The sequence below is a fragment of the Ambystoma mexicanum genome, chromosome 3p (genome assembly GCF_040938575.1).
Source record: "Ambystoma mexicanum isolate Mex_15411 chromosome 3p, UKY_AmexF1_1, whole genome shotgun sequence".
Lineage (NCBI taxonomy): Eukaryota > Metazoa > Chordata > Amphibia > Caudata > Ambystomatidae > Ambystoma > Ambystoma mexicanum.
Genome location: NC_090925.1, coordinates 1,182,718,089 through 1,182,733,960, shown reverse-complemented (window position 1 = coordinate 1,182,733,960; position 15,872 = coordinate 1,182,718,089). Strand labels below are relative to the sequence as shown.

General features: G+C 42.8%; 1 protein-coding gene across 4 annotated transcripts in view; it reads right to left on the bottom strand.

Moving 5' to 3' along the window:
- Window positions 1-5,547: 5,547 nt before the first annotated feature.
- Window positions 5,548-15,872, bottom strand: part of LOC138581337 (F-box/LRR-repeat protein 21-like) — a 150,326-nt gene continuing 140,001 nt past the window's right edge. For all 4 annotated transcript variants that reach the window (XM_069652598.1, XM_069652599.1, XM_069652601.1 and 1 more), the window contains one exon: window positions 5,548-8,083. In XM_069652598.1, the coding sequence (XP_069508699.1) occupies window positions 7,440-8,083 (644 nt within the window). In that variant the 3' untranslated portion in view covers window positions 5,548-7,439. The remainder of the gene's footprint in view (window positions 8,084-15,872) is intronic.

Below are 15,872 nucleotides of genomic sequence, written 5' to 3'. Positions count from 1 at the left end.
AGCCTGATCGTACCACCCCTGAAAAGGTCTATCATATCAACCTTCTAAAGAAATGGAATGAGCCTCTTCTGAGCGCCTTTGTATGTATCGAGGAAGCCAAACCGGACGAGATCCCGAACACCGTTCCTGATACACTGAATTCAGTCAATTGGGGAGACACCCTAACCCTCGAAATGAAGACGGACATCAGGAACCGGTTGTCCCCTTATGCTGATGCCTTCTCCGCCTTACCTGGAAGAACCGATGTTCTTGAGCATGTTATCAAAACAGATCCCGGACCACCTGTGAGGCTTAGACCCTACCGGATACCCGAAGCCAGGCGAACCATCATCAATTCCGAAGTGGACGAGATGCTAAGGATGGACATCATCGAGCCTTCGGTCAGCGTTTGGTCATCACCCATAGTGCTTGTCCCTAAGCCGGATGGCTCGGTTCGTTTCTGTATGGACTACAGACAATTGAACGCGGTGTCCCGATACGAAGCCTATCCGATGCCTCGGATGGACGAACTCCTGGAGGGCCTTGGAGCAGCCTGTTTCTTAAGCACTCTCGATTTAACCAAGGGATATTGGCAAATACCCCTTCGCTCCCAGGACAGGGAGAAAACTGCCTTTTCCACCCCACGAGGCTTATATCAGTATAAAGTCCTACCCTTTGGTCTTCACGGGGCTCCCGCCACATTCCAGAGATTGATGGACATCATACTGAGACCGCATACTGGATACGCCGCTGCCTACCTGGACGATATTGTGGTATACAGCCAATCCTGGGAATCGCATCTGTACCATCTGGAACAAGTAGTGGCTGATTTGCAGAAGGCAGGCCTACATATCAACCCCAGGAAGACCACGATGGGAACCAATGAAACCAAATATCTGGGCCACATAGTGGGTGGGGGAGTGCTGAAACCACAGTTATCCAAAACACAGGCTATCCAAGATATACCGACTCCTACCAACAGGAAACAAATACGAGCTTTCCTGGGATTGATCGGGTATTACAGAAGATTTATCCCTGACTTCTCCTCGATAGCCGCTCCCTTGACGGACGCATTGAGACTCAAGGGGAATCCCAACCTGACCAACGACCCGAAGGCCTTGAACGCCATAGCACACCTAAAACAAAGGATCACGTCCAACCCGGTCCTCTGTTGCCCGGACTTCCAGAAACATTTCTTTTTACAAACGGACGCCTCAAACCAGGGCCTGGGAGCTGTGTTATCGCAGAGGAATGGGGAGGACCTGCAACCGGTGTGCTTCATCAGTCGGAAATTGTTGCCCCATGAAGCGGCTTACTCAACCATTGAGAAGGAGTGTTTGGCCATCAAGTGGGCTGTTGACTCGCTCCGGTACTATCTGTTGGGTCGCCGGTTCACTCTGTACACCGACCATGCACCCCTCCAGTGGCTGGCCCAACACAAGGACACGAACCAGAGGGTCCTACGCTGGTTTCTCTCCCTTCAGCCATTTGATTTCGTCACATTGCACAGGCCTGCCAGGTTTCAGCTGGTGGCTGACTATCTGTCTAGGTGTTCACCCTGGCCCGAACGGCCTGGGATTGGGGTGGGGATGTGTGAAGCAGCAGCGCCTCGGCTGGTGCCGCGGCGGCCGCGGCGTGAAGCCGGCCCGCACGAGTCGGGAGGCGCTGCCGCGTCCGCGGCCAGAGAGGGGAAAGGGAAACCCGCGGAGGCTAGCCGCGCGGCTAAAGCCGCTACGGGTGGACACGGCGGGGCCGCGCAGGAAGCCGCTATGTGCAGCCGCGGCGGGGCCGCTCGGCACTCACCTGTTCGCCCTGGTCCGGGGGGTGGGGAGCAGTGTTCACGGCGGCGACGGGATATGGGGGAGCAGCGCCCGGCTCGCTGGCCCCGTGCTGCTCATGACGCTGCCAGAGCTGCACGTTGCAGGGGGGGAGGGCCCAGCCTCAGGACGCGTCCCTACGCGTCGCGGCCACAACCGCATGGCCAACACCACCGCCCTCCACCACCAGGGGAACGGGGCCAACACCACCGTCCTCCACCACCAGGGGATCGGGAAGAGCGACACGCTGGGATGGCAACCCTTAAGAGAGGAGGGACCATGTCCCAGGGACCAATAAGAAGGGGGTTAACTCAAACCCTCAGGGATTGGTGGGGGCTTGATACCTCCAGCTGTGATAAAAGAGCACCCAGGGAGACTAACGGGTTGTTCTCATTACACAGGATACGGGGAGGAGAGAGGAGAGCGAACCAGAGTGGTGGGCCTATCCGGACGGCGGCTCGAGATAGGACCAAGCCAGGCCCAACGCCGTGGTATTACAGGAGGACAAGATACCGGTGAAGCTAACCGGGAGGACTTAAGACTTTTCTTTCAGCATCTGCTGCCTTAAAGCCAGAATAAATATTGTTTTAGCACGTGTCTGTCTCCGACTATAATTCCACCCTTCACAGTGTGGCATATGCTAACAGTCACATTTCTGTCTAGATTTGGCGCAGACTAAACTTGAGAAATTCCATCTAGGTGTGGCATATGCTAACAGTCACATTTCTGAAATTCCATCTAAGTGTGGCATATGCTAACAGTCACATTTCTGTCTAGATTTGGCGCAGACTAAACTTGAGAAATTCCATCTAGGCGTGGCATATGCTAACAGTCACATTTCTGAAATTCCATCTAACTGTGGCATATGCTAACAGTCACATTTCTGTCTAGATTTGGCGCCGACTAAACTTGAGAAATTCCATCTAAGTGTGGCATATGCTAACCATCGTATTTCTATCTAGATGCGACGCGGGCTAAGCTTGAGAATTCCGTCTTAGTGTGGCACATGTTAACAACCACATTTCTGTCTAGATTTGGTGCAGACTAAACTTGAGAAATTCCATCTAGGTGTGGCATATGCTAACAGTCACATTTCTGAAATCCCATCTAAGTGTGGCATATGCTAACAGTCACATTTCTGAAATCCCATCTAAGTGTGGCATATGCTAACAATCACATTTCTGAAATTCCATCTAACTGTGGCATATGCTAACAGTCATATTTCTGTCTAGATTTGGTGCAGACTAAACTTGAGAAGTTCCATCTAGGAGTGGCATATGCTAACAGTCACATTTCTGAAATCCCATCTAAGTGTGTAATATGCTAACAATCACATTTCTGAAATTCCATCTAACTGTGGCATATGCTAACAGTCATATTTCTGTCTAGATTTGGCGCAGACTAAACTTGAGAAGTTCCATCTAGGTGTGGCATATGCTAACAGTCACATTTCTGAAATCCCATCTAAGTGTGGCATATGCTAACAATCACATTTCTGAAATTAAATCTAACTGTGGCATATGCTAACAGTCATATTTCTGTCTAGATTTGGCGCAGACTAAACTTCAGAAATTCCATCTAAGTGTGGCATATGCTAACCATCGTATTTCTATCTAGATGCGACGCGGGCTAAGCTTGAGAATTCCATGCAAGTGTGGCACATGTTAAAAATCACATTTCTGTCTAGATTTGGCGCAGACTAAACTTGAGAAATTCCATCTAAGTGTGGCACATGCTAACAATCACATTTGGCGCTTCTATCTAAGAGTGGACATGCTAACATTTAAAGCTCTATAAAGAGTGGCAATCTGGGAGAATCCCAGTAGTCACTCCCCACAATGAGGGCGTTGTTTTTGGACAAATGTCAATCAAAGTCACGTGGGATGCACAGTGAACGCACAGTGAGCGCTGGAGAAAACAGAAAACACACGTCAGAACAGCGTTAAAGTGGCAGCAATGCTAGTAAAGTCAAGCTGCAAAGTTCGGTCAGCTGTGTTAAAGTTTGTAACTTGTGAAGTCCTCGGAAAAGCAGCCACACGAGGATAGAAGCAGGTACAGAGCACAGGGCAAAGCTGCACTTACGAGTACTTGCTCATGTGCGCACGCGCTGTGCGCATGTAATCTCGCTAATATGGCAATGCAATGTGGGAGAATCCCAGTAGCCAGTCCCCACAATGTGGGTGTTGTTTTTGGACAAATGTCAATCAAAGTCACGGGGGATGCACAGTGAACGCACAGTGAACACTGTGTTAAAGTGTGTAGTTTGTGAAGTCCTCGGAAAAGCAGCCACACAAGGATAGAAGCAGGTCCAGAGCACATAGCAAAGCGGTACTTAAGAGTAATTGACTACTTCTTCCATTTGCCTGAAATCAAGTTCATAAAACAAATCACCACAAAAACAGAAATCACTGTCCTTAAATGTCTCGGATGGAAGGTGCATGAAATGTTAACAGTTAATATTTAAGGAAATTCAATTGTACCTCAATGACCAGTGCCAAATGCCTCAAACTGCTGCCCTAGGAGAATAACATGGATATGACGGTTAACATCAGATATATGTGAACAGTGGCATCTTCTAAGTCAAGCTAACATTGCACATGTGGTGCCTGCATTTGCTCTTTGAATCCTTAAGTAGCAACGCATCAGATTGTTCAATAAACCCTTGTTGGATGGAATTGGAATAAAAGATTTGAGTAAACAGATAACAAATCCGGAATGGCTCAGAGGGATAGCGCATAGTAATATGTTTGGAGAAGTGGTGCATATTAATTTCCAATGCTTAAGGAAGTCCCAAGGTTCATTAATCTCCAACAAGGGCACATTTTACATCTGATTTCACAAAAGAGGATAGCTTTTTCGGAATGCAGTATGAGTGGCTGGTTGTCTTAAAATACCAATGAAAAGGGAGAACAAGGGGAACATTGTTACCAAGAATGGTATAGCCACTGCTAAATGTGTCATATTCTCAGAACGCAAGTGTGCATTAGTGCTGAATCTCAGATTCATTACCTCAACACCATTTCTATGAGCTGTGTTCTATGCCATTTCTGAGGGCCCCGGGATGTTAGACCCTGGTACAGCCTGCCAGCACAGGGGTTCCCATTTCCTGTCTGAGCTACCATCCATGGTGCTAAGGGCACATTTCTGTCCCCAAACCAAAATCACTATAAAGATGCCCAATAGGGAAACAGAGGCCAGGGTTCAAGCCAGAGACCATCTTTCTGTGTGCAGAGACGGAGGGGGCAGTATACAAGAGGTGGAGGTGACAATGAGAGCGCAATGGTGAGGCAGATGATCAGTTGTCAGACAGATTTGGGAGTGTGCGGCAAAGGCAGGTGGTTGAGTTCTAGCTTCATGCATAGCCTGCATTTTGAAAAACATGATGGGAAGCACACGCCCACTTGGTTGCTCGTAAATGTTATGTGTACTACTTACAATGTAATGTTTTGAACACAGATATTTCTTATTCGTGATGGAGGGGAAGTTGTGAAAGAAGAGAGATGACTTATTGATGGATATTAATGCATAGCCCCCAGAATATAGATGCTCATTATTTTCTAGCACATTGCATCATACAATTCTAGGTGTACTGCTATGAAGTCTCAATTCCAGCAGTCAATTGATCTTGGAAACCAAGCAGATATGCTTGAGGAAAATCTGTGGGAACAAACTAGATCACCATTTTGGCTTTGCTATAAATGCACACGTGGATTGACATTTCTGAAAAAATTTCAAAACTACATTTTTGTACTATAGATCAGGGATACAATAAGAAATATTTATTACAAAAGATTACAAAACAATGCATATACTCTAGCTCAAAATACAATGTTCACTTCTTCAAAATAATATATGAACATAAAAATGCACTTCTCTTTTAGAAACAAGGAAGAACGATTTGTGTCAAGTGCTCTTTGGTAGCAAAATATATGCACTTCTCACGCAATATCTCTTTCATGTCTGTATACATTGCTTTGAGGTGTATATTCTAAATGAAAGGAAATAAATAGTGTACAAAAATAACAAACATTAACCAAGCAATTTACACATGCAAAGTCATGCACTCACCTAAGTACAACTGGTAAAGTAACAGGATGCTCATGGAGTCTTCTGAAACATGTTGGGGTCAATTCACACAGTTGTCTTTGCTTATAGATGTTAGTTGCATGCACAAGTGGAGAAGACTCCTTCAATCTGAGGGTGCGGACTCGAAGAGGTCTTTGCACAGGCAGGATCTTAACACCTGTAGAATGTGTATATGCAAGGAAATGCTGTGGAAGAGGCTGCTACAACCAAAATGAAATCTCAGATTCAAAAGGTGATCCGGCAGTCACGCCTTCGGTTTCACCTGCCCCTGAAGTTCCTGGTGACAGGCCATGCATAGGGTAAGGCATTTTGCAGACAGCTGCAGAGAACTATGCCTGCATTTGACTTCCCTGGATAGAAATATTCACACAAAACATGTATGTGTATACGATTTATTTGTAAATGTCCTCTTCTGAAACGGGGATGAACATGTAGAAATGAAATGTTGAGTGATAAGCCCAAAAAGGCTCATCACTGCAAATGCACATGCTACTCTCATGTGGGAAGGACCTACATCCCTGCCCCTCCAAAAAAAGTGAGGTTACCTGATTTATATGCAAGTTTCAGAAACACGTGTGTTGGACACTTATGGGTGGAGAGGCTGACTTTGGGTCTCTTGTGCCAGCTTTCATACCCACAAGACATTTTGCGAATCAGAATGTCCTGAGGATTATGTACCTGCATGACTTTTATGAATTGGCCCCACTGTGTGCAATAAATGAATTCATAAAACCATATTGAAATCTTCAATAAATACATAATTCAAACATATTGTTATTTCCTGTACAGTTACACATATGCACGACAGAAATTATAAACAAAAGCGTATAGACTTTCAATAAAAATGTAAGCATGTATTGTTTTAAAGGTGGACATAATATGTTTTGATCTAACCAATCTTACTAGATATCAGTACAAGAACAACAGAGATAATAGGTGATCTACAAAGTACAGCATCTGGTTGTTTCATTATTTTTATCGTATTTGCCTTGAAAAATTATTTGGACCAAAAAAAAAAAGTTTAGCTACAGCACAATGACAGAATCTGAAGTCGAAAAGCTGCTAGACAAACAGAGATCACATCCACGGGTATTTTCCAATGTAATCATCGTGTGCGCCTCTTTTTCTCAATAAAAATATATTTGGTATAACACAAAAAATACATAATACAATTGATTGCATTGATAATATATGATTCAGCTCTTATTTTCTCAGTGTGTCCATACTAATCTTAATGTCTAATGTGTTTAACTTTCAAGTGCAAAATATTTAGTATTTAACACTTGAGAATGAACTGAATTAAGAAAATGAAAATGTAGTCTTAGTTCCAAAAGCTGTCATATTAATCCAAGAATGTCCATCATATCAGTAATTAGGAGAATTCAGCATTGTTAACTGGAGCTTGCTCAGTCTGTATTACACCTTTTGGCTGGAGATAGTTTATCTCATTTAAGAATTTCGTTCACATTTTTGTTTTTCACAGTTTGTAGTTGCATAGCAATAAAACAAAACATAGTCCAATAAGGTTCCAGGTTCTTGGAGCTGTTTATCATTGGTTTACCAAGCAGGCATCATGTCCGGAAACCACATTCTTCCAAGGTGTTTAGAGACTTCAGAATTAATTTGTTCTAGGCTGTATTTGTTATCTGGGATAAGCACCTCTTCCATTATTGAAAGTTGTGTAAGCCTGTCGCCGCACATCTTTACGAACTCCACAAGTGCACTGCAGGAGACTTCACACTCTCCGAGACCCATTGCTCTAAGATTTTTGCACCGTTTTGCGATACGAATAAGCTCATCATCCAGGGGCTGAAGTCCATTAGCACAGACGACTAGCTCGATCAAACGCGGGCAGTTCATACCTATCCGGCCAAGCATCTCTTTACTTACTGAACGACCGAAGTAGAGGTGAGTGACAGGATTCTCCTCTTGGAAGAAGACATCAAATTCCTCCTCATATAGGAAGAAATACATGACAATGCTCACCTTAGGAGAGTGACGAACAAGTGCATCCCAACTGCTCTTTTTGATGGCATGGAAGTGGGTCTGACCAGGGTTTTCACTGACAACATCAATGCGAAGATGTTCAAGATGGACATGCTTCTCGCTTGAAAGGGCCAGAAGCAATTCATCACTCAGAAGATGATAGTTCAAAGCCAGCTCCCTTAAACCGTAACACTGATCTGCCACACAAAGAATTCCTGCAAGGAACATGAACAGGAGGAAATGTTAAAAATCAACACACCGGTTCGTTTTCATTAGAGCAACATTTTAGAAAATTAGCCTTTGAAACAGTCACTAATTAGTGATGGCATACATTTGTTGTACCATTAAAGCATACAAAAAAATCACTAATTTGTGTTCACTTGTTTCTACTTCACGTGAGGTAAATTGTTAGCATGTCACATGTACATGAACATTGAAATACACCTGATGCTTGAATTGTCACATCATCTGTGTTTAAACCATAAGATCCAATTAGTTAAAGTGGTGTAAGGAAAATATAAACACCTGGTTAAATCAAATAATGGTATATTCAACTATAGATGATATCCAACAAGGGCCATTTGTGCAAGTAACAAAGAGTAAGAAGTGTGCATGCCTAAAATGTAATGGAGAATTTTTATTACAACAATCTGTTTCATAAAACACATCTTCTATATGGTTCAAGGCCCACTATATACCTGGAAACGAATCAATAGAATGAACAAAGCGCAGAAATAAATAGTTACATAGTGTTCCACATACAACATTTGGTAAAATCTGCTATCCCAAATAATGTATACATTTCAGGCCCATGCAAGTTATATAATTAGTTGCAAGCCTTCCAGTAGTGATGTCTACCTTCAACTCCAATCATCAAGTTAAAAGAGGTAGAATATGAAGTCTTCCCATTAAATGTCATCTATTTGAGGCAAAATGTAACGTGTATATTTCAGTTTCCCTCGCTAGTAAGTTAGTATTTTGTATTGTTTAAAAGAAAAACATTCACACCAATGGTGATGGTTTAACAAATCACTGATATGATTAATGAAATAGCTTACTTTATGAATGCATATGTTCTGGGCAGGATTTATTGTGTGCATTGTTATACAAGATTCTTATGAATGGTATATGAAAGCACTGATGAAGCCATTTCAATTGATTTATCTGACAAACTAGTGAACATTCAAAACCCCACTTTCTGAAGCCTGTGTTTGATCTAAGGGTTTGGAACCAGCAGTCAAACAGTTGGTTTGATCGCAAGTTTTAGACAGCTGAAAAAAGAACATGTAGGGGCCTCGAAGGCTAATGAAGGGTGCACAGAATCCCGCAGAACTCTCGGAGTATGGAACATTAACATCAAATAAAAAGTCAGACGATCATGGGAAGACGTGAGAGGCTTTATGGAGTTCAGTTTTCACACAGAATGAGAACGATTTCTGGCCGATTTTCACCAAAGTGTCAGTGTCAATCACGGAAACATGTGGCTTATACATGTTAAACCTCTCTATGGGATGGAGCCTTCTTTTGTATTGCTGTGCATCATAACATGGAAAGCTTCCTCAGGGTTCACTGGCAGACACAGGATGCATTGATTGACTCCATGGTGTTTACAAAAGATGAAATAGAGGAGACTTTGGCCTCACCAAAAGCTGGCAAGTCCACAGATCCTGATTGTATACCCATTGGTCTGTGAAAGCCTGAGCCAACAGTTTGGATTGCTTTTTGTGTAAAATGCTTTAACGGTTCAACAGAACTGTGGTGTTTTCTCGAAGATGGCTGGGTGCAATAATAGTGTCATTTCATAATAAAGTTGGCAGGACTGTTCCATCCAACTTTTGTCCCTGTTCCCTTGCCAAATTATGTAGTAAAATAGTGATTGGAGACTGGAAGTATGGTGCACAGAAAACGCCCTGTCATCCTACCTCCAGGCAGGATTCAGCCATGGGGTCTCTACAGCTGATCAAGCATTTACATTGTTTTTAACAGCCCTGACATGTGTGACTTTGAACAGGCAAGCAATATATATGGTTTGCGTAGACAGTAAAAGAGCATTTAATGCACTACCCTGGGAATTACTTTGCCAGACTTTGGAAAATCGAGAATTACCAAGAACCGTATTATTTGCTATACATTGGTTATATAAAGACAGCATTGCTGTAGATGGTTGGGGCTAGGGGGGTGCCTACAACAAACCTGTCCAAATTGAGAGATGGCTGAGACGGAGGTGTTACGTTTGCCCGCCTATTTTTTATTATATACTAATGATCTTGCAACCCAACGTGAAGGTTAAGAGGCAGATGCACCGAAACCGGGTAATTGCAAGTTGGGGATTCTGCTTTTTTCAGGTGATGTGGTTTTAATTTGAACAACATTGACTGGCCTCCAACGTCTGCATTATCTCTTGTAATAATCATGTTCTTCTGAAAGATGTTCTATTATTTTGGCTAAAACCAAAGCAATAGCACACAAGAGGACATTCAACTTGATATTAAGCTTTATTAAGGAAAACTGTGGATTGTGATAGCTTTGAATATCTGGGAGTGTGCTTCCATAATAATGCACGCTGGACAGCACACACAGAAACGAATACTATAATACTGTCAAGACAAGGTGGGGTAGTCGTGGGATGTTCTAAATACTTTGGAGTGACATTAGAATGAGGCTACTTGAACTTCCCACAGATACTTCTAACATACCTAAACATCTATAAGTACTTATTTATTTATTTATATTTGTGCTTATCAAGAGCTCCAAACCCAGAGGCATCAAGGCGCTGGTTGCAGACTTTTACTGCAGGTGAAACAATATACATTTAATTTTCTTGGACATACACATTTGTAGTTGGATGCGATGGGGGTCAACTCCTGTAGAAGAGCAATGTCTTCAGTTGTTTTCAGAAGACCCAGTAAGATTGGTATGATCTTAGTGTCAGGGGTAGATAGTTGCAGTTCTTGTATGCAATATTGTCAGCCTGAATCTTGGGATGATAAGTCGATGAGTGTGGTCAGAACGGGTGGGTCTTAGTGATTGTACTTTTGTGAGTTTTTGAGAGGTGTACTTAGGTGCAGTGTGCGAGAGGCATCTGTGGGTGTTGGCTAATGTTTTGAAGATAAAGCGCTCACAAATGGCCAGCCAATGCACATTTATTCTGGCTGCTGAAATGTAATTGTGCCTCTGGATGTTTAAGGTGGCCCTGAGTGCAATTTTTTGAAGAACTTGGAGTTTGTTGATGTTAACAGTACCGGTAACTGCAAATAAAGCATTACAATAATCCAGTCTGGAACCAATAAGTGCACAGTCAATGGTGAGGCAGCTGTTTATAGACAGAAAGGGTCTGTAGGTATTAATTAACTGTGTGGTGTGTGCAGGAGCAGATGCAATCATATAGACCTGTCTCGTTATGGACAGGTTGGCATCCAGCTAGATGCCCAGGGTCTTTACAGCATTAGAAACTTGGATGGGGATGCCATTGATGGCCAAGGATTTGTATAGTGAGGCTTGTGATCCGACCAGGAGAAGTTCAGAATTATCATCATTGAGGCAAAGAAAGTGGGAGGCCATCCAGGCCTGAATGGTTTGATACACTGAGTGCAGAGTGTTGTAGTCAGTAGAGTAGTTTCCGGTGAGTGGGAAGAGGATCAGTGTGTCATCAGCATAATTGGTGTAGGATATGGCCAGGTCATCTAGAGGGTCAAATAGGGGTTTGGTAAATATATTGTCAAGGGTTGGTGATACACATGAGCTATGTAGGATACCACATGTAATGGGGGAGGGAGAGGCCAAGGCATTGGCAGAGAAAACTCTCATAGATCTGAATCATAAAAGAGGAGATCTAGGAGATAGCTTCAGCAGAGAAGTGAGCTGCTGAGGCAAGGTGCTGAAACAGAATTTCGTGGTTCAAAAGGTCAAAGGCAGTCAAAAGGTCTAGTAGAAGGAAGAGGGCTGAATTGCCACTATCTTTGATCTTGTCCAGTTGTTTTTTCAAATCCAAAAATGTGAAATCCATGCCATTGCCTGGTCGGAATCTGGATTGGCATAGGGCTAGGTGGTTGTTAAATTCCAGGTGTAGCTGGATCTGGAGGTATGCAGCACGATCCAAAAGTTTAAGGAGGAAATTGACATTTTTGATTGCGTGGTAGTTGGTTGGTATGGCTGGGTCTAGAGTGGGGTTTTTCAACAGAGAAAGGACCAATGCATCCTTATGGCTAGTTGGCACTGAGCAGGTGGAGAACAAGGTATTAATGAGGGTGGTGATAAAAGTTGCAAGTGCTTAAAAACAGTCCTCAATGAAGTTGGCTGCACAGACATCCCCTTGACACCGGGAAAGTTTAATGCCTTTGATGATATGGATAAACCCAGTTGTTGAGACTGGTTTGAAGTTAAATGGAGGTAGGTTTTGAGTGCCGGCCAGAGGCACGGGGCAAAGGAGTTTTGAATGACACTGCTCAGGGTGTTTTTTTAAGTTTTTATTAGGATCATCTTCTGGAGTTTATCCATTTTATTTGGATGGGCATTTTGGAAATTGGAGCACCAGGTGCATTGGTGCATTCGGATGGGTGAGTGATTCACATTCGTGCAGGATTTGAAACAGTTCACAGGAGCTTGATTTTGCATTAGAGATTCTTGTATTATTATTATAGGTGGTGATTTTTGTTAGGAGTATTGCCTGTTTGAAATCCCTCGCTAATGAGGTGAAGGAGGCTTTGTTATAATGAGATGGGTTGTTCCTCCATTTGGTTTCAGCCTCTTCAGACAGAAGGCTTTGTGGTCAGCGGAGAACCATGCATCGAGATGTGAGGTAGGTTTGGCTTCATGTTGGGTGAGGGGGAGCAATGGTGTTGATGGCCTCTGTGAGTGTATGGTTTTAAATGTCTATCAGAACCCCATGGTCACTAGTCAGGTTCTGTCAGAGGGGGTGAGCTCTTTGATCTCTTTCTGAAATGACACTTTTGTTTATGTTGTGAGATGTAGGTTGTGTCTGTGTCATAGGGAAAGCCGCTATTGGAAAGTGGCTGGACGCTGGTATGGTGAATGAAATGTTGTTGTGGTCGGTCCAAGGGCAGGGCAGATTGGAATTGACTATGATGTTACAGTTCAGGTCAACTAGCCAATCAAGGATACAGCCTTTGAGGTGCATGGGGCTGTGGATACATGGTGTCAAGCCTAACACCTTGAGGGAACTGGCTAGGGATAAGGCATTTGTGTTAGTCTCATCCTTAAAGCCTAAATTGAAGTCTCCAAGGAGTGGCATCTTGAAGAAAGGTTTGGAGTTAGACAAGAGGAGGTGCAGGAAGTCCTATTGAAATGAGAGCAGAGGGCCTGGGGTATGACAGACCAGGAATATAGTTATCAAATTAGAGTGCGAGAGTCTTTGTATCCTTTTTGGGTATTACCTACACAGTAAGACCTTTATTTTGTTAAATTAAATTATACAGATTCCAGTAGTGTATCATGTACTGAGAGGCATTAACTGATGTCCTTCCTATCCCCAGGGCTTCATCATACCAATGGCTAAAATGTGTGAAATACCTGTTGATGAAGTTGAGAATGAGCCAGTTTGGGGATGATCCTGTGGCTACTGATGATCATACCAAGAATGATTTCAGGGAAAACTAAGCAGAGTGGTCTTTGTATGAGATTATTTCAGCCTTTAGCGGATCCAGCTTATCCTATCCATTTCTCATCTCAAAATCTATGTATGGCTCTGAATGATATCTAGATTGCACAGAACCTCCTCTATGACTGCACGCTGTGATGGCAAATTAAGCCTCAATGGCCCTCTTTGTAAGCAGCTTAAATAAGATGTAGTTACATTTATTTATTTTTGTCCCCGGTGAGCTGAGCAGAGGTGTCACTGGCTCTTACACGTTTTGGGAACTGCATCAATATGTTCAGTTATGGATGCTTTGCAACTTTGTAGATTAACACACTCAGAAGCTGAACATGTTGGTGTTGCTAACTACTTAGAACAGTCTGAAATAGCCAGAATTAAATATGCCAAAATCCCATCCAACTATGTATAGCCATAGTTGCTTTAAAGTATTAATTGGTCATTTTTAGGAAGTCTATGAAATGTACATTCTGCTTTTAATTGTTTTCAGTATTGTATGATTTTGATATTGATATTTTAATAAGCTAATAAGCATATTAATGTGCTAGTAATTTAATTTAAGTTATGAATTTCGATCTGTATTGTACTATTGTTTGGTGTTTAATGGGTGTTGCACCCTAATAAAACATTATGAAGAAGAAGAGTTTAAAGTACTGGAGCAGAGCGAGATTCCTCAATCATTTAAAAACCCACTGGTTCAAGATGTGTAGGGATTATGAAAAGAATCTGACCTAAGGGTGTTTCTTTTGTTCTGCCATTATGATCATCAAACCTCTCTCTGAATTTTCTGTTTGAAGTCTGAATATTAACAATAGAACCCTCTGCCTACTAGATTCAATATGGCAATAGAATACAACCATTGGGAAACAACTGTGCATTAACTAGTAATGCTGAATTCCAAACCATTACCAGGTGTCATTGGCTCTAGGCCCAAGTTGACGAGGGCCAAGGGGAGAGAAGGAGAACAATATTGCTATAATTTCCCAGTGGCTAAGGATATGAACAATTTACACATTTGGTGGGGAGTGCCAACCCAAAAAGTGTATGAAAAATATACATTATTGCCATGAAATGGAAAGGCAGGCTCCAAGTGGAGTCCCTCTTCCCTCTTCCCTTGACGAAGTAGAGGCAAGTGTCAGGTGAGGGGGCCTGGCAAGGACGGGGAGTGAGGGGGTGCATGGGAGAGCGATGGCTGCTAAAGTTAAGGTGGGAAGGGGCCAGTGTGGTAGAAGGGAGGGAGCATGGAAGGAGAGTATGGGAGGTGGACCAAGACCAAACATTGGAGGGCAAAGGGATGCAGAGCAAATCAGCAACTGGGAAGGCAGGTTTTCATCTGTTGAGAAAAATGTGTTATATTCAAGCAGATTGATCAGCTGACCACCCTTGTGTACTAAATATGTAACAGCTAGTATTGGGAGATTGAAATGAACTCTAGAGAAAGTGACTCGATCACAATATTCTGTTACCCCTGATCTGTCATCTGCATATCCTTTAAATTTAATGTTTTACCTAATAAAGAATATGTTCATCTAGTATAAAAATGGTGCTATCATTTATCATTAAGAGACAATAAACAAGATTTAGTCATGAGACCATCAAAGATACATAACACAACTTGTGTCATCCTTGGTATGGCACTATGCTAGCTTGAGTGAAAGTAATAGTAGACACTAGTGAAAGGCAATTTAGAGAAACTCTTTTGTAAAAAGGTAGTACCATATAAATGGCATAAAAGGAGGGATACAAAGCTTGCATGTGATAAGTGATGTCATTATTGTGGTAATAGGCGCAAAGTTAATGTGGCTTTTTCTGAATTTCAGGGGTTTTGTTGCATTAAGTTCTCACCATAACGTCCCTGCAACAAATGTTTTTTCCTTGAATTTCAAAGGTTTGTTACAATGTATTGCTTTCCTTAACATCCCTACAACTAAAGTTGTTTCCTTGAATTTAAAGGGTTTTGTTATTCCATATATGTTTAGTACACTTCCAGACCACTAGCATGGTCTTTGTCCATGGTCAGTGGCCATGGCCTTTGGACATGTCCACTGTCCATTTTAAAATGCTACCAGACCACTAGCCATGGCCTTCGGATTGCAGGCTTTGAGAGCGCACAATGCTTTTAGGCAATGCAGAGTGAGACTAAATGATATGCCAATGACCAAACACTTTGGTTAAGCAGCATGCTCCAATCAGTACACCCCTTTTCAGTGGCCCTCATTTTGCTGAGTGCCGATTTGGCACCCCCATTCCTCTGCAGCACCCTTTTCGGTGCACCCTTTTTGCTGTGAAAGCCATTCTGCTGCCGTTATTTTGGCATGAGGAATGTTTGGACATGGCTGACATTGCAGCCACATCTAAACGCCCTCATGTCAAATAAGGTCACAGGACTGCAC